Below are 19,867 nucleotides of genomic sequence, written 5' to 3'. Positions count from 1 at the left end.
TTTAAAGACATAGTAGGGGAGGCAATTACTTTACAACTTGAAAGAAATCTTCGGGACGTTATTCGAAATAGCCGCCAAAATGGCGGCCGACAGTTCTCGCTCGGAACGACGGATGGCGCTGCCGGAGGCGGCGACGAAATGCAACATGGCCGACCGTCTATGAGCGCGTCGATGGCGGGGATCGTGAACGAAACATGGCGTCCGCGAGGTTATTGCTATGAGCGCTGCTCCGTTTTCCATCGTTAAATGTGGCATCGGACATACGCGTACTGCGGGCTGACGCCGAGTGTCGCGTCCACGGGGCCTCGGAGTGCGTCCGCCTGAATCCCCGCCTGAGTCAGCTGTTCGCTTGACAGGAGCGACCTGAGCAACGAAGGGGACAACCACGGCTGCCCGTCAACACAGAGTGGGCTTGTGGGTATACACACCCTGACGCGAGATCTGCCCACGAGAGTGATTTCGTCGAAACGAAAGGGGGTATCCTGGGCCCTGGAGTCTCCGCGTCTCGGCGTTGAGTTGATCCCCGAGCGTGAGCGTGCCCCGAGATAAGACGTGTACGGGACCCCCCGCGCACCGCCCCCTCGTGCGCCGCCGTTCGCGGACACGCGCTTCAGAATGCCGGTGCCGACGATCGCCCCGGTGATGGAATTGTTTTTGTGCGCGGGATGCTTTTGAGTGGGCGAAAAGTGGATCGTCTTTTTCTAGTATAATATTGTCGTTTTTTTCCGATGGACGCGGTGGTGACAACAACGACTCGATTTCGCGCTCGCCGTTTTATTACCCGCGGTCGACGAGAGGATCCAGGGTGTTGTGAAAATGCGTCTCGCGACAGAACGTTAACATTTTGCAGTGGTAAATCGCGTATCCTTGCTTATCTAGTAGCGGTAAGAGACAAGTAGAATAAGCGGAAAATAATAAGAGAAACAATAAGTAATTACGGTATCTTGTATTGTTGTGATCCGGGGTGTCCTCACGTGCGATTAGAGAGAGGGAAAGGGTGTGATTTACGCTACAGAAGAGAGGAACAAGGAGAGGGTCAAGCCATATGCCGCCAGCCGGGCTATCGGCGAGAGGCTTGTCTACCTTGATGGACCACGGACAACCGGACGCTCGTCATCGGAGCGAGCGTTTCCTACTTTTTCCAGAGAATGGCTCCTCACATCCTCATAGTCCGAACACGGCCAATTCGTCGCCGCGATATCAGCACAACAGCAGAACTAACAGTCATACCACTAGGTAAACAAAAATGCTCTCTCTCTCTCTCTCTTTTTTTCTCTCCCTTTCTGTCTCTCAAGTATGACAAAATTTCTAGTATTTCCAGTGATATATATGTATATCTTTGCGATAAATTTTTTTTTTTTGCAGTTACGGATACATATATGGACGTACATCCAACAACAATATGTCGGATAGCAGTGTTTCTGATACACATAGTGGTGGAACTGCAAGAACTGTCTCTCAACAGACTAGTCCCTCTCACGGCACACATTCCTCTTCTCAGTCCCGACAGGACAACAGTACCACTATCTTCACAGCCCTTTTTGATTATGTTGCTCAGGGTGAAGACGAGTTATCTCTGCAAAGGGGAGAAACTGTTGAGGTGACTATTACTTCCAGATATTTTGATTTCCAGAATTATTTTACAGTGATACAAATATGATACAATTATTATTTTTTAATATAGGTTTTATCTAAGGACGCAAAAATCTCAGGCGACGAAGGATGGTGGACTGGAAAAATTCGCGGAAAAGTTGGAATTTTTCCAGCCAATTTCGTTGCAGAGTCAGAAAGTATCGATCGAGTTTCGTCGGTGATCGATAAAGTCCAGCCTATTGAGATCGATTTTGAAGAGTTGCAACTGGAAGAAGTTATAGGAGTTGGAGGATTTGGAAAAGTATACAGGTACATATATGGAAAAGATTTTGATATTATGATTCTAAAATATTAAAAAGAATTTGGAGATATATAAATTTCTATACACTTTTTTCTTTAATGAAATTATCTATCTGTTTAGGGGTTTTTGGAAGAAACGCGAGGTAGCCGTAAAAGCTGCGCGTCAAGATGCAGGCGAGGAACCCAGCGTAACGTTGGAAAATGTACGACAGGAAGCAAAGCTATTTTGGTTATTAAAACATGAAAATATTGTGCAATTGGAAGGAGTGTGCTTAAAAATGCCTAATATGTGTCTCGTAATGGAATATGCTCGTGGTGGCAGTCTTAATAGAGTCCTTAGTGGCAGAAAAATAAGGCCCAATGTGTTAGTCGATTGGGCGATACAGATTGCTAGGGGTATGGATTATCTTCACAACAAGGCTCCCATAAGTCTTATTCACAGAGATCTAAAAAGTTCTAATGGTAAGATACTTTAATATTAATTGATAACGTGCCCATAGTAACAAGATGTGTTACATTTTTACTTCAAATTGATTTTTATATTGTCATAGTGTTACTGAGTGAGCCAATTGAAAATGATGACTTTCAATACAAAACTCTCAAGATCACAGACTTTGGATTAGCGAGGGAAGTTTATAAAACGACTCGTATGTCCGCGGCTGGCACATATGCTTGGATGGCTCCAGAAGTTATTAAGAAGAGTACCTTTAGTAAAGCAAGTGATGTATGGAGGTCAGTTTCTTTATATTTGTACTGTCAAATTTATATTTATATTTATTTTTATATTTATATTATTTATATTTATATTTATATTTATTTATATTTATTATATATTTAAAGCTTAAAAAAACTTTTTTTCATTTATTTATCTATTTATATTTATTTTTGTCAGAATCTTTATATATATGTATATTATTTATTGTATAGTTATGGTGTGCTGCTATGGGAACTTTTGACGGGAGAAACACCATACAAAGGTATCGATGCTCTTGCTGTAGCATATGGTGTCGCCGTCAACAAGTTAACTTTACCTATACCATCTACTTGTCCTCAACCCTGGAGGGTCCTCATGGAAGGTAATATTAATTAACAGCATATTAACACACAATTAACACAAGTAATAGATGAACAACAAAAGAAAGATATTTTTCCTCAAACGCTACAATATTTCGTCAAGTTGAACAAATACGATATTAAAAATAATTGTTATACAGAATGTTGGGCATCGGACAGTCATGCTCGTCCTGGATTCGTGAATATTTTAACAGCTTTGGATGAGGTGTGCAACGCATTTGCGGCAACACCACACGAATCTTTTCATACGATGCAGGAAGATTGGAGGCTGGAAATCGAAGAAGTTCTGCACGGATTGCGCATGAAGGAAAAGGTATATAACATTATGTACAAGCTACATATATCGATAATTGAAATTATTTGATTGATCACATATATTTTTCCATAAACAAATTTTATTCGTATAAAATATCGTCTTCAATTTATATATATATATATATATATATATATATGTATATATATATATATGTATATATATATAAACATGTATATATAACAAAATGAATAATGCTTGCTACCATTTTTAAATGCTTTACAAAGGCATGCCGTTCTTTAGAAGAGGTAAGATAAAACAAAAGTGTTGATTAAATTATTAATATTACAAAAAGTATTATATATCTGTTCTTTTACTTTTTATCAGTTGGATTATCTCTTTTAAATATGATGTAAAAACTATCTAAGCATAATTATGATAATTGAATTTAGTAAATGAATTTTTTGACATGTTTTTAAATATTATTTACAAGGAGCTGCGCTGTAGAGAAGAGGAACTTACGAAGGCACAAGTGCAACAGAGACAGCATGAGGAAAACTTGAGAATGCGGGAACAAGAACTGGCCGCGCGCGAGATAGATCTCTTGGAACGGGAACTCACTGTAATGATCATACAACAGCAAAACACGCCTACACCGAACAAGAGACGCGGCAAATTTAAAAAGTCGCGATTAAGATTAAATAAGAAAGAACCTGGGAGCAACATTAGTGCACCATCGGGTATGAAGATTATTTATTCTTCCTACATTTTTATTCAATGTTATATGTTATAATTCAATGTTATATATGTTATATTAATTGATATACTACAGTATCATAGATATCTCGTAAAATTTATTGCATTACTCTGTATATAATAATTCTATTTTTTACTTAAAAAATATATATATATGTTAAAATATATATATATATATATATATATGTGTGTGTGTGTGTGTGTGTGTTAAAACTAGTGTATTTTTCTCTCTTTCTTTCTCTTTCTCTCTCTCATATATATATATATATATATATATATATATATATATATATATATATATATTAATGATTGGGAATATTGTTTAGATTTTCGTCACACAATCACCGTTCAGCACACAGCTTTAGATCGAGGCAAGGTGAGGAACCCGTCGAGACCTAACAGTCCACCAGGCTCGCCCAGCATTCCGAGACTGAGGGCGATCGCATGTGAGTAGTTTTTTCATTATGAAATATCGCTTTCAGTAGTACCGTGATTACGTATTGTGCAATTTTGAGTGATTTTACAAGCAAATTAAACGCATTAGAAATTGTAATTGAATAATTTGAGTGTTACACTGTTTGTATTATGGTAGACACTTTGTACTTTTATTCGTATCGATACTTTTTTCGGCATGGTGTGCACAATTATTTATATACTTTTCCATTTTATTTTCTGTTATAAAGATGACAATTACTTTAAGCTAGAATGTTTATTATTATACGAGTGTGTATATATACACATACACACACATTTCAATTGCTGAAATTAGTGTGCACAATTATATCGTTTTACATATACAATTGCTTATCGAAGAGTATATCCGTTAAAAAAGGTTTACCTATCTACTCTACGCGCCGAATAAGCAGAGGAGAAGAGAAAAATAGTTGGTATCGTAGTGAGTAGCATTCTGTTTCTTTTTCTTTCCCCGTTTAGTACCGGCGGATGGAGTTAAGGGTAAGACTTGGGGACCGTCAACGCTACATCAACGTGAACGCGGGGCTATTATCACTCAGCCGCCGAATCCCGCCTCTCCTGGCGGCAAACGCTGGTCCCGTTCCGCGCCAGATCTCGAAAAGACACCACTGCGTACAGCCCTGTTGGCGAACGCGCATCGCTCCCCGCTTCTGCAGGAAATAGGTAACCCAACCACCAGAAAATTGTACTCCTCGGCCAATAATCTGATAGACAATCAGCCGGGTTGTAGTAGTAGTAGTAGTTATAACGACATAACGCCGCAAAATTCCTTCGACAACATTGTGCAAGGTATGCGCTATACACCCAACATAGACGAAGACTTTGTCATTCTGGACAACGACATATACGAGTCCGTGGTTCTGCATAATAAAAATCCCCCACTGAACAATCATAAGACCCATTTCTCGGAGGAGCCATCGATAATTAACGATGATTACACCGTAAAAACCGCGATAGGGCACCGGGCACCGGTCAGTTGTCCGGTTGCCACATCGAAAACCACGTCACCCAAGTGCCACCAAAGGCCACCGCCCGAGTGGGAACATTCGTACTCTACGAATTTCGTGCAAAACGTAGCGTCCACTCTGGTAGGTACCGCAAAGCGAGTAAAGAGTAAGAAACGCGATCGGAGCAAATCGAAAGAGTCAAAACGCCGTGACAGTTCGGAGTCTCGATTGCAGTCTTTGGCCGATTTCTTCCGGTCGCCGTCCGGATCACGTAAAAGCTCCCTGAATTCGCCGCTCAGCGGTGAAAGAAAAAACTCGGTTACCATCAAAATTAACGATCAGGACGGTCTAGAATCGAGTCCCGAAAATTCCATAACGGGCGGTAAAACGATCCAGCAGTCCCAGCATAAGTCGCGCATTTCCAAGAGTCCGCTCAGGGTGTTAAATAAAATGCGAACGTGGGGCAGCCGGGACGCGCTTGATGACAAAAGTGCTACAGTTAAAGTAGAGTTCAGTGTCATGGAAAACGTCATAAACATACCGCAGTTGAACCGTCGCGATTCGGGTGATCAAATATCGAGCAACATCGGTAATCAGGTCTCGGTACCTAGGTTTCTCGCGGCAAACTCGCGCGAGGGGATAGATTTCGAGAGCCTCGAATCGGAACTATGCAACTTTGACTCGGAGCATTCGAACGATAGCACGAAGTCGAAGAGCTCGTTAGGACCGTATCACGTCGAACCGACGATCTCCCGACACAAAAGGTCGCCGATCGCTTTCGAACCGGACGCATTATCCGCGTATCGTCTAGATCATGGCATCGAAATGAATTCCTTTTTGCATCACAAGTCCAGGAGTAACGAATATTTACGCAGCTGTATAGAACGGATAGACGGCGAAACGTCATCTGGTCGTTCGCTCCAAGAGGGGAGTGATCGGAACCCGCGTGCCAATTACAGAAGTCCAAAGAGAAGTCTGCCCGCGTCGCCCCCGGTTGATCACGCCAGTCTCTGTCTATCTTTGACCTCCGAAGATATAGACGTCGCGTCTACAAAGAGTTTTACTGCTGAACAAGTCCTGAGAAAGAGCGATAAGTAGGCTTCGACGAAACGGATGTACTCTCGCGACTTTTTGCATACAGGGTGTTCCTGCTGCTATTTTTTTTTTCTTTCAAAACGATTAGAGTTACGTAACTGACACGATAAATCGCGCGAGTGTCTTGCAGGGTATAAACGCGCTATATTTGTTAAGAAAAAAATGCAGCCGATTACCCTGTATTCGATGAGCACGCAAGTAGAGCCTGCTGCTCGAAACACGCATTTCGATGGCATGTCTCTTTTTTTCTACCCAGTGCACTTTTCTCACTACATGGTATATTTGAAGAATTTCGTACTGATCGTGTGTTTCTATTCTATCGCAGGCCTCTCTGAGGAAAGCATCTACCATACCCGTAAGTTTTCTCACGCAACGGTTGTTATGTATTTCACTGAGACATGTCTCTTTCCTCTCTCCCCCCCCCCCATTTTTTCCTTATATATTTAAATTTTTATTCCAAAACTTTTTTTTTAAATTAAACGACGATTCATATTGCGTATATTGTAAAGCTAAGGCGACGAGATCTCAAGTAGACACTTTTTACTTTCGTAACTGACCGTTTTGCAATGAGCCCTATCATGTAGTTTATTGCTTAGTTGGTTGATCACATAGTTGATAATGCATGTATACACCAATTGATAGTGTTTTTTTCTCATCGTTTCTGTCAGTTATTGATAATAAACGATGGACAGAAGAACGGCACAATTTTTTAGATTTGTTTTGGACGATCTGTGTACGCGTCTTGTGAATGTTCGATATCCTTGTTTGTACGTTGTCCAGATCATTTTCGTAGGACAAACTCGGTCTCCGGTAGTACAGCGTGAATTTATTCTGACTTGCGAAATGGACTTTGGATTAAATCCGGTGAGGGACCACAGATTTTAGAAATTTAAGTTTAATTTTACATATGTGAATCACGGAAAAGTCGCAGGCTGGTGCGGGCCTAAGATTGCCTCGAAAGATGTGGAATTGTCTAAAATATATTTAAGCACCAATCTTTTTTAATAATTGTTTATACGGAGGGCATGGACTTGTTTTTTTATATCTCAATTGCTTTTATTTTACGATTATTATTTATCTTAATTTAAGGCGATGTGATACTCGTAGTCCGAGTAAGCTGAGACCTAACGAGAGAGAGAATGTGTGTGTTTGTATATGTGTGTGTGTGTGTGTGTGTGTGTGAGTGAGAGAGAGAGAGAGGGAGAGAGGGAGAGAGCATACAAGAAAAAAAAATAGAAATATATATACATATACGCAGTCTTTCTGGTGTTGGTTCTTTTCTGATATTATCTGGAAGACATTTAACATTTCTAACAAGCAGCTCTAACAGCCCACTACTACTACGTGAAAGAGAGTCATGCTTCGTCTATTATTGCAAAGTTCAACTTCAACGGTACTGTTTTTACATTGGAACATTGTCAGGTGGTATGTGTCTGCATAGTCATAATTTTAATAGTGAAAAAAAAATCAAAAATTACATCGCATGTATTGTATAGATATATATACATATATATACATATATACATATATATATATATATATATATATATATATATATATATATATACACATAGAAAGAAAGAAAGAGAGAGGGTGTGTGTGAGAGAAAGAGAGAGGATGCAAGAGTGAGAGAAAGGGAAAAGAGAGGGAGGTGGAGAAAAGTATATATTTGTTAATATAGCCCTCTTATACTTTGTTGCCTTATGTGCACTTAGATCAATTGCAAATTTATTAATTGTTAAATACTTTCAGAGAGCGTGTTATACATTCGTTTCTGTATTATTCGTTATGCCAAACTTCCAGCATTTTCGAGAGCAAAGATTTTGCACACATCACATTCAACACACGGAGCCACACGCACATACACACTTGTATTTAGAAATAGAAATTTTTTCAATAAAACCTTTTCAGTTGGACACGTTGAATTTTGTTTTTTCGTTTCGCTGTATTTTTACGCTCGGTCTACACAACATAACTTTATTATATGACATTAATAGAAATTATCGGCATAATATATATATATATATATATATATATATCTTATAGATATATATATTAGATATATATATATATATATATCTTATGCCTGCTCTTTTATTTCGAACTTGTAGGAATTTTATTAGACGATCAAATTTTTATCAAGGAGAAAATATAACAGATTTAATTCACAATTTATCGCACTATCACGCGTCTGATTTGAAAAGGATTATAGTGTGTGCCGAGCGTAAAAAAAAAAAGATAAAATCCTTGCATGCTTCCAATAGGAATCCTAATTTGTTAATTCCGATTGGGTTTGGCTCCTGTCTCTTTCCTCAAGATCCTAGGAACAAATATTACTTGCGTGCAATTTTGTTACATTCTATTTTTACAGTTACGAGAGGAATACAAGTACAAAAGCAACAAAAGTATTACTTGGCTAATTAAGTTCTGCTATAATTAATCCAGCGCTTTATGTGATTTTGTTCTTCGTCATTTTGTTTTAAATTTGTCGAAAAAAAAAAAATAAAAAAGAGGATTTTTACGCAAGTAAAAAAAGTGTATAAAATAGTATTTGTAATACTTTTATCGTTCAGTGCGAGACAAAACTATTTTCCAAGTTTGGAATGTTCCGTATTTTAGATGTGTGAGAAATTCCTTGCGGATTTATCTCTAAACGTAAGGTCTATTACATTATGTGTACAAGAATTAGTGGATTGGTAGAAGTAATTTGTCATGTTCTCTTAGTGTGCGTTGAACTTTGCTTCTATTTATAAAAATTGGCTAAGATTATTATTAATGAATTAAAAATATTTTTGGAAACCTGTCTCTCTCTTTTTCTCTCTCTTTCTCCATATTAATTTGAAATAAAACTTGCTTTAAAGATATGTTTTTGTAATCCAACTATTTTATATTATTATATACTTTAATAACTTAGCCAATTTTTAAAATATGTATTAATGTTGTAGTTGCACAATTGGTTGCACAACTTTTAATAATGGGTGTTTGTTTTTAACGCTAGAGACTGTAGAAATAGAAATAGCTAACGCATAAAGGTAATTAGTTAATATCTTCCGACACGATATAATTGCTTGCCTGTCTATGCATGGATAATAATGAACAATTAATAAAACAACTAAGCGCGTGAATTGCAAGCTATCCTATCGCACTACTTAACATTAAATCGAAATATTGAGCATAAAAAGTAAACATATATTGAGATAATTGATTAATCGCACGGGCAAGGTAAGCAATTTTTCAATCGAATTCCAATAGAGAAACCGATATACATTATGTTTTGTAAATAAAATAATTTATTCTCGCGTATTATCGTGAACAAACTACGCAAGTGTCATGCTTATCGTCGTTCCCTCCATCCTCCTCCCCATAAAAAAAAACAACGTGAATATCTTTTATAGATTATACAGTACCACCTGATCTGTCGACCGACTGGGTAATGTCAGATCATCCCCTGAAGCCCGGACTGACCGGACCGTACATCATGCCGATGCCAGTGCCCATGCCGACCCTCTACAATGGCGAGACGAAGAAGTCGAGGCCAAATATACCAAGCATAGTTGAGTTGGTCCTGTACGACATCGCGGCGATGCTGGCCGGCGTCGCAGCCGGCTATGACGTGAGGATGTCCAACGTATCCCCGATCCATCCGCGGCTGTATCCCAGACTGGGCGAATGCGACGGCGAGGATCAACCACCCAAATGGTGGTTTCTAGCAGACGGCGGGTCGAATCGCAACTCCTACCTCGGCGCCGATTACGAGTTCAGCTCGAGCAGTGGCTATCCGCACAATACTTATCACGGACGGGCACACCATTACAGGTAATCTGCCTAAAAAAAAAATTGAACAAGATAAGGGTTTAATTTAGAAACCAAAACTATTCTTGTTTTGACAATATTTTATTCTTGACATAAGATTATATACCGTTAATCGAAAACATATTGCTTGTTTGAAGACATTTAATGTTCTACCAAGAAAATATTCTTATTGTTTAAGAATATTAATTTTCATAGAGAAAAAAATGTTGGATAGACAAATTGTATATATTCAAACCAAAAAATTATTACAATAAAATAATTAAGATAATAATATTCTTGAGATCACTATTATAATATTAAAGTAAAATTATATATAATGTTATATTAAAATTTAAAATTATCAAATCTTTCTATGAAGATCATATATTATTACTTATACATATATAAAACAATACATAATCGTTAACTGAAGTATATAAGTTTTAATTTGACACTAATTTTTTATGTATAGAGTTATCTGATATTTACCAAAATTGCGATTAACGTTACAGGCCGTTCCTAAGCAACATGGGTGGCATAACGCCTGGTCTTCCATCCTCGGCGATGCCAGCGGATAAACCTCTGCGTTTTACAGACTCGCCGCAACATTATACGAGCAGTATAACGGGCTCCAACGCTCCGACGCCGAGCCCAAGAAGAAAGAGCAGCAGCAGCACCAGTAACGAGGACGCGTACTCGCACGACGCGACCCGTGTCGAACCTTGGATGGAGAAGATGCCGACGATATATATGGGCAATGTCGCCCCGTTTCCGGATTACGGACCACCGGTGTACTCCGCCGTTCCACCGGAATATTATCGGCCCCCTGAACCGTATTTTGTACCCACAGAGTATCAGTAAGTATACATATATGTATAAATTATTTTAATATCTATAATTTGAAACTTACATTACGTGATGTGGCAGACTTTTGACTTGGTACATCGATAACGTCAGAAGACTAGATCATTATTCGTTCTTTCTTTTTTTCAGTGACCGGATGCTCGAATGCCCCGAGTTTCCGCATGCGTACGACAATCCGAGTAGCATAAATAGTCCGGCAAGACCAGTGTCGTCCAGACTTTTGCCTTACACCCATCACCGTACCTCGTCAAACGTCTCCAATGCGAGTACATCGAGCCAAAGCAACGTCAATCCGACGTTCCGACTGGAGGACGAGGACGATTACGGCGTGTATTCGCCCGTACCGTATTATCAGCGACCGTCAAACGTTATTTCTAGCTTGGTGTCAACATACGGCACGAATATACTCAATCACGAGCATGGTTCGCCGTTGCTGACTCGCCAGAATTCGCACTCCGATTCCAACTCTAATTCGGGCGAGCGACCGAGCAATCTGGAAGTGGTCACGCGGCTGCGCTCGAGCCTGAAACGATCCAGTTATAGCAGTAATCCATACAGCTCACCCAGCAAGAGTGTGAGCAAAAATAATTCCGGTTCGGGGACACCGACGAATCCGACGCCGCCGGACTCGCTCACGTCCGAGGATTCGAGCTACGTCTCCGCCAAGGACAGCCAGATCTCTATCAGTCGCGTACGCTTTTCGCCGGTGACGTTCGACGTCGCACAAGCGCGTGACATTCACGTAAGGGACACGCTGCTGGACATTCCGGTGCACGGTCAAAATCAGGATGTTACGGTGCCGTTACAGGCTAATCGACGTCTGAATCGAAGCAGGAAGCCGAGCATCTCGGAGCTCGAGAAGGAGTTCTTGTCATAGCACTGGCTTATTTAAGATTACGCGATTCTCACACATCTAGGTAGAATCTGGAGCGTCGAGTTCGTCGATGCTTCATCTATTTGTCGAGATCTCTAGCGAACGATCTCTTTATACAATCCTCGGTTATACAATCGCGATTATGATTGCAAAAATCGATCTTATAATCCGCGATCCAATTGACTGGCGGAAGAAAAAGCGGTAGAAAAAATTCGCAAAACGAATTGCACGTTGTTGAAGCACTGCCTCCCATGGACGATTTTCATCAGTACATTAATAAATTCGGGAATTAACATTCCATATAACACACGTACAATCCAGCGAAATTAATAATAGGTGATTAGACCATTTTTAATTTGATAACGTAATGATATTTAATATACATGTCGCGTGTAAAGAAATATATACACCACGAGTGAAGATTGCATACATTCAAATTGCATATTCTGATTTTGGTCTTGTTCCAACAGTATTTTTTTTCTGTAAAATACTGCAGCAATGTATCACTATCAATTCCGATTATTAAGAATTGATTCCTTGACTGGAATTAACTTGCTCTCCGATGATCGACTTGCAAAGAATTACGCGATTTATGTGGCTGATACAATTAATTAAAGAATAATCACATATATATAAATTAATTTATTATATATGATATATATGATATTATTATTATGATATATATGATATATAGATATTATATATGATTATATATGATAATTAAGTAATTAATATAACAATATATATTAAAAAATAATAATTATCATATATTATCATTCGTATGGCTAACTGTGTGTTTATGCAATTTGATATTCTTCGTGGTATATCGAGACATTCCGACATTTATAAATGTTATCACGTTTATATAATAATCAATATTTTAACAATATGCGTTTGAAAACGCAAAAAGGAAAAGGGATATATGACTGCGGAAGAGAAGAGTTATCGAGGATGTATAAACATGTAACATACAATTCCATTAGTAAAATTAAAAAGGAAACACTTCTTCTCTTCAATAATTGTCGCGTCATTCGATTATATCTTGGCTCGAAACGAGAACTAAATTCTCGTACTTGTAGCATGAAGTTTTACGTTTGTATGTTCCTCGTAATGAAACTTTTGGTGATATTCGACGCGAACATGAAACATTCCAGAGAGACTTGTCGGAACGGATAGAACGCAATGTGGAATTAACATTTTGTCGGATCTCGAATCAGATTTAAATGTCCTAAAGTTACTTTTCTTAGAATTTGTGATAAATGCCAATAGAGTGAATGTCAATTTCGCATTGCTTATACCAATTAGAATGAGATCAGTATTCCTTTGCGTACTTAGACCAGACAATGCATTGTGCGTACCTTTATTGGTTTTACCAGAATTTTCCTATTATAATATACTCTCGATAGAGACGGGTTCTCATGAAAAATTGCATAAATTTTGTGCGTTTTGTGCAATTTGTACGAGCAATTCATGTTAAATTGTACACGCATTGATAGCTCGATTATTGTACATTAATAGAAACCTGAAGGTTGTTAGATGGATATTCGATAATTATCGAGCTAAAAACAATCACTATTTATAATATAATTATCTAATTTTATGTATGTATTTTAAAAGAGACAGCTGCAAAGTATTAATTGTAGTATTATATATTTAGCTGATTTTTTCCCCGCGATATTATGTGTATTAATCTATAGTATTTCCGACATAATCTCTCCTTTTTATCGCAATCAATGTAACTAGTCATTTATAATTGTATTTAAAGTTGTACCATTGTTTTTTTATAGCGATACAATTCCATTTTCCTTCATTTCAGGGAATGAGATAGCTAAATTAGACAAAATTTCGAAATTCCAAAAATCATGAAAGTAGACAATTTTCACTTTTTAATTATTTTTTAAAACTAAATTTGCATCTATTCAGTTTTTTTAAAAATAAGATTCATATCGCCGAAAGAGAGGAAATCGGTGCTGTATCGCTATTGAAATAGCGTTTCTGCTCAATGATACGTTTTGTTGCAATGCACAATTGGAGATGTACACGGTTATACATCCATCCACGGGTACTTCCATCTCTTACTTGGAATGATCGATAAGTAAAGCTTACGAAAGACCTGTACAGTATAGCAGTTTTCACACAATGTTTACGTGAATTATCGTCAGACGTGATTCAGTAGAGATGCGCTTTGCGCAGCTGTCACGCTCCTTTTGTACCTTACGAAGCAGTACGCCTCTTTATTAACGATTTGCGTGTCTGTAGAAAGTATCCAAAGCGTGTAAGTAGGTAAATACAATAATGCAGCTGCGCAAAACGCGAGATGTATTCGTAAGGATCGTTTTAGAATAAAGATCTCTCTTTCTTTCTCTCTCTTTTTCGCGCACGTTGTACATATAGAGGTAAGAATCATATTAATACTCTTTAATGACGTAGCGACTCTATTCGTACATTCCTTATGCGATTCACGCGTCTTTCACAATGTTCATGGTATTTCTGAAAGAGATATAAGTCGGATTTTTCGTGGATATCCTTGTGTCGTATCAATGCACGAATATAAGCGTTTCTATTCAGCGGAATGATTCAAGCGTGATATCGGTGTCTCTGCTACCTTCTTTTAATTGAAATTATTCAGAGAGATGTTGAAGAATGCTCAGGCACCCCGTAAAGCACATTCTATGAGCCCCGAGTGTATATATATATATATATATGTGATCGCTGAATAATGAATTAAAATGCGCGATGCACGTAATTTTAATTTGTCGATACACACTATGATAAAATAATTTGTCGAATTCACTTTAAACCTGTGAAATCAAAGCTACTTACATTGTCTCTATCGTGTTCGAATAAATCAAAACATCTGTCTGTTTCACGTAATGTGTACAAAAAAACGTGAATTAATTTTCTCTTGTCGTGAAAAAGCCACGCTTTACTTAGAGACTGTTCTCTCGAATGACGATCATCAGTACTGTAGATATGATGTACATAAAACACAAACGTGATAAAGGAAAGAGAGATATTCTTTGATGATTTCGCCAACGTGATTCAAATGCAATAAAAAAAAAAAAAGAAAAAATAAAAAACAAAAACGAGAATCAGCCACGAATAAAATACTTTCGCAAAGAAATTCAAAAATTCAAAGGATAAAAATTTGTATTCAAATCTTAGAGAAATGTAAACTCGACATCGAATTGGCAATATTATGCAAAACTTTTGCAAATTTTTATCTCGATTTTACGTGAAATGTCAAAAAGCGGCTTTTTATCAAATCGTGCATAATTCTAAGCAATTGTCTGCTTTTTGTATATTACAATGATTATCTTTCTCGCGAGACATTTAATGAATATGTACCTTTGCGCTAAGGTATTCTGCGGTGCTAATATCACGTACTTAAATAAATGACACGTATAGAAATTCAAAATGCTTCCATGATAATGGAGAGAGAGAGAGAAAGAGAGAGTGTGTGTAAGAAAAAGAAATATTTGACAAAATGTTGGAAAGAGCGTTGATATGGAGAGAATAATTGTTCATATATTATAGGAATTATGTAATTTAATTGTACGAGGATATATATAAAATATTCGCGGCAGCTATTGTGTAATGGCGTATCGCCGACAGTGCTAGTCTAAGCTCTATATTTATTTTTTATATATATGACAACAAAACACTTTAGCCTATAGAGATTAAGGAGAGATGAGAATCCGATTTTATACTTTATTAGCGAACATTTACGCGGAATATGTTTGAATCGTTGGACAGAACGTGTATAATAGAAACGTGTGTTCAGAATAATTCTATATATATATATCTATATATATATATATATATATATAAAACCACGTTGTATCATATCAAGTGAAACTTGAGGTCTCTTTATATATTATCAGTCTACAAATATATATATATATACATATACATCTCTGTGTAAAAAAAAACAATAAATTTATCATGTATCGTTCGTATGATATATTACGCAATGTATCAGTAATTTATTTCTTTCAAATATTTTCTTATTGTGATGTCTCAGATAAAATAATTCTCAATATCTCTCCGCGAGAAAAGAACAATGAAATTGATATTAAAATAATTGATGAAATAATTTGAAGAAAACTAAAGATTTATTATTGAAACTCTATAGCAGAGAAGAATATAAATTTCTTTCTTCAAATGATTATGTGTATCAATATCATTGAATCTCTTTTCTCTCGCTTATTTCCTTGTTGTTATCTTTGCCAAATCTGTCGCATTTTGATACAGGACAAATTTATCATACGAACGTATGTCGGGATAATGAATAATATAATGCGAGACTAATACCGTTTTTACACTAATATATGACTCACGTTTATATATATATATATAATGTAGTCCTCACTAGTTTAGTTAGGTCTAACGAGTGGACCTAAGGTTGAGGCACTGAAACACAAAAAAAAAATACTCATCATGAAACATAACAAGATCCCGTTGCTCTAAACCTGTTTCTTATGATATCGCATTTAAAACGTGTAAATATATATATTTTATGACGTATCTATATAGTTATATCTCGAGATTACATGCATGCATTGCTTGCGCGAATTAGCAAATTGTACAATAACAACCACGACCAAGATGATTAATTATTAAACGAATTGTCTAATCGATGTACACACGTTCTGCGCTGTGATAGCTCCTTCTGATATTGCTACGCTTGCGGCGCATCGTGCAAGAAAGTTTAATGTTATAATGTATTTCATAAATATAAAAACAATTCTCGCATGGAGCTATCACAATTTAGTACATATATATATATATATATATATATATATATATGTATATGCGAAATTAAAAAATTTTTCCTTTCCAGTATTCCTTTGTAAGAAGTGATAGCTATAGATGACAGAACGTAGAACGCGTACGTCGCAAAACTCGTAAATCGCAAACATTTTATTTGGAATAACATGGAATAACTTTGTAGCTTATAAGTATGTTAACGATAAGCTAAGTGCAATGTGTTCCACGTGTATTTAAGTGAGAATAATGAATCGCTTCGGTGCGCGCCTTAACGAAAGAAGAAAAAAATGTATATCGCGAAACCCAATATCGCTTTCGACGGAAAAATTGTTCAATGTAATATAAACTTTCATCGGCGATTTCGCGAAGTTGAGTTTGGGAAAAAAAAATACACTTTCAATCGGTGGAATCGATCTAAATAAAAAGATGATTTCCTGAACGATAGATTGCCAAACACGACGGGCGAAGTCCCACAGAATCGTTTTTATCTACGAGAGAGCAGGGAGAGAAATGATTAATATTATATATACAGACGAATAAATATTAATTTGATGACAGAGATCCCCCCGAGAACCTGATTATTTAAAAATGAAATATATCGCAATAATATATTCTGTCTTCGATTTTTTTACGTGCTGTTCTTTACTTTTCAACGACGATTTTTGAGTGTCTGATGTATCTGACCTGCACTGAAAGTTCATGTATTTTTCCAAACATTGTACATTTTACCCTATAAATATTAATTATATAAATGATATAAATGATAATTATACATACATAGAGTATACATAAAAATGATAATAATAAGGATAATAATAAATTTTATTACTTTATTATTATATTATTATTAATTACTAATATAATATTATTATTATGGTCATAACACTTTATAGCGTTATGAATCACAAATAATGCATTCTACTTATTTTTATCTTATATTCTTATTATTATTTTTTATTATTATCATTATTATTATTATTAATAAATAATTTTAAATAACAGCATCAAAATCAGTTTCAGTTTTTTGAGTGACCATTTCATGCTTTCCATATTCCTATAAAATAATTGTTCGTACACATCTACATACATATAGTTTACAGAATAATTTTTATAGTTAGGCCAATGTTAACGTTGCGAAAAATAAAACAGCGATTTTCTAATGTTGAAACAACAAAAAATATAAAAAAATCGAAATAATATTTTATAACCCATTATAATTTATATCATCTTTTCGTAGAAACTATAATATTACACACAATTGTTTAATAGAAACAGGAAATCGCAATGTGACAAAATTTTTCATTTGCGTCACATGTGATTTGATAGTAAACAAATAACGTCAAAAAAAGGACACACGTAACATGGTCACTTATAATTGCGATTGCAAGGATGTCAAAATTACAGAGGGAATATTTGGAGAGATTTATGCCGGTTTTACTTTTTTATTTCATGTCCGGCTTTTATATCGATATATGATTACATAAAAGGCTCTTACAGAATCTCCCGGGGATACGATTCGCCGCTATGATAGTAAAGAATATTACAACGCAGAATTATCCTCTGATATCGATAAGGGACCTCGGCTGATACCGGTGAAATCGTATACGATGATTAATAAGAATCGCATAGAAATTACCGTCATTTCTTGGGGTGCCACGATTGTCTCGTTAAAATATCCCGACAAGTTTGGACGCATCGCGGATGTTGTACTTGGTTTCGACGATTTGAAGAGTTCGAACTAATTAATTACATATTTATTCATATTTGATTTAATTTTGATATTAATTGGAGCTCATTAATCTAATTTAATAATTTATGTTGCAGGTTACACGAATCCCAGGATTAATCCATTCATAGGCTGCGTCTTGGGTAGATGTGCGAATCGCATAAGAGATGGTTGTATTGTCATCAAGGGCAAAACTTACCAGCTTACACAGAACGACTTCAACAGACATCATCTGCACGGAGGTGTAAGTCTGTCTATCTCACGTGATTTCGTTCGAAAATCAACATTTTCTATTTTCCTTTTTTAGGCGAAGGGCTTCGGCCGACGATTATGGGACTCGTATATCGACGGCTGCTCAGTCGTCATGACTTACTTGAGCGAAGACGGCGAAGAGGGATATCCTGGTGCAGTGTTGAGCACGGTGAGATTCAAGTTGACACCTGATAATCAGCTAGAAATAGGTATCCGGGCAACCACAACGGATTTCACAATAGTCAACATCTCACACGGCTCCTTGTTCAACCTCGCCGGACATGTAATTAACATAATACACTTTGTGTAAATTCTATTTATAGAGTTTAAAGAAAAAGCAAAAGGAAAATGTTTTATATATCTAAGTACATATTTTGCTAAATACATACGTTACTCTTTCAAGTCACAAGATGACAAATGGTTCTAGCTTCAATAAGAATCGCGTTGCAGATATTTATTCATCCTATGTAATGTAGGACGCTGGTAAGAAGGAATTAATAAAGCATAAAATCTCATTGAACTGCGATCGCTGGACCTTCTCGGATTATACTGATCCGATACCAACCGGCAGTATCCGAGGAGTCGGAGGAACCATCATGGATCTACGTATACCGAAGTTTCTGGAGAGCTGTATCGAGAAGGTGTCGTCTAGTTTTGCAATCATAGCAAATTAACATAACACAATAGATGATCTCGACACAAAGCGTAACAAATTCATATAACAGGTTCCTCCAGGAGAAGGGTATGATCATAATTTCTGTGTCACTCCAAACTGGCATGGAGGTAGCACACATGTTGCTCGAGCCATTCATCCAGAAAGCGGTCGGTAAGGTTTTTTAATTAATTATAGTATATCAGACATAGTATATCTTCTGAAATTAAGTAAAACCGTATATGCAGTGTTCTAGAAGTTTATTCCAATCAGCCCGGTGTACAGTTTTATACAGGTGGCCGTCTATCAACAAACATTGCTTCTGAGGTACTGTCAATTTATAATTAAACAGAGACAATGGACATATTAATTTGTAACATATAAAATATGATTAACAAAAAGTTATTACAAGAAATAATTTTATAAATATAGACTAGCAGTAATA

General features: G+C 36.7%; 2 protein-coding genes across 4 annotated transcripts; both read left to right on the top strand.

Moving 5' to 3' along the window:
• Nucleotides 1-12: 12 nt before the first annotated feature.
• Nucleotides 13-17,572, top strand: LOC140673559 (mitogen-activated protein kinase kinase kinase 11). 3 transcript variants are annotated; one of them, XM_072906556.1, is made up of 15 exons: nt 14-884; nt 985-1,236; nt 1,366-1,600; nt 1,685-1,902; nt 2,015-2,355; nt 2,445-2,625; nt 2,821-2,969; nt 3,108-3,280; nt 3,508-3,528; nt 3,714-3,960; nt 4,303-4,422; nt 4,910-5,113; nt 9,888-10,308; nt 10,797-11,141; nt 11,278-17,572. In XM_072906556.1, exons 2-15 carry the CDS (start codon nt 1,046-1,048, stop codon nt 12,023-12,025), a joined length of 3,594 nt encoding a protein of 1,197 aa, XP_072762657.1. In that variant the 5' UTR covers nt 14-884; nt 985-1,045; the 3' UTR covers nt 12,026-17,572. The 3 variants fall into 3 exon arrangements, with proteins under 3 accessions (XP_072762659.1, XP_072762657.1, XP_072762658.1); XM_072906558.1 differs by lacking the exon at nt 4,910-5,113 and having other exon boundaries at nt 13-1,236; XM_072906557.1 differs by lacking the exon at nt 3,508-3,528 and having other exon boundaries at nt 15-1,236.
• Nucleotides 17,573-18,277: 705 nt separating this feature from the next.
• On the top strand, nt 18,278-19,770 carry LOC140673571 (galactose mutarotase). The gene is made up of 6 exons (XM_072906592.1): nt 18,278-18,523; nt 18,617-18,762; nt 18,826-19,053; nt 19,247-19,411; nt 19,496-19,596; nt 19,671-19,770. The coding sequence occupies exons 1-6, from the start codon at nt 18,400-18,402 to the stop codon at nt 19,768-19,770; spliced, it is 864 nt and encodes a 287-aa protein (XP_072762693.1). The 5' UTR covers nt 18,278-18,399.
• The last annotated feature ends 97 nt before the right edge of the window (nt 19,771-19,867 follow it).

The sequence above is a fragment of the Anoplolepis gracilipes genome, chromosome 14 (genome assembly GCF_047496725.1).
Source record: "Anoplolepis gracilipes chromosome 14, ASM4749672v1, whole genome shotgun sequence".
NCBI lineage: Eukaryota > Metazoa > Arthropoda > Insecta > Hymenoptera > Formicidae > Anoplolepis > Anoplolepis gracilipes.
This window is presented reverse-complemented; position numbering and strand designations above follow the sequence as displayed.

Coding starts and splice junctions, on each gene's coding strand:
- LOC140673559 (XM_072906556.1), top strand. CDS start 1,046: ATGCCGCCAGCCGGGCTATCGGCGAGAGGCTTGTCTACCTTGATGGAC. Junction 2,626..2,820: donor AAAGCAAGTGATGTATGGAG/GTCAGTTTCTTT, acceptor TTTATTGTATAG/TTATGGTGTGCTGCTATGGG. Junction 3,961..4,302: donor CAACATTAGTGCACCATCGG/GTATGAAGATTA, acceptor AATATTGTTTAG/ATTTTCGTCACACAATCACC.
- LOC140673571 (XM_072906592.1), top strand. CDS start 18,400: ATGATTAATAAGAATCGCATAGAAATTACCGTCATTTCTTGGGGTGCC. Junction 18,524..18,616: donor TGGTTTCGACGATTTGAAGA/GTTCGAACTAAT, acceptor TTTATGTTGCAG/GTTACACGAATCCCAGGATT. Junction 19,054..19,246: donor TGTTCAACCTCGCCGGACAT/GTAATTAACATA, acceptor TATGTAATGTAG/GACGCTGGTAAGAAGGAATT.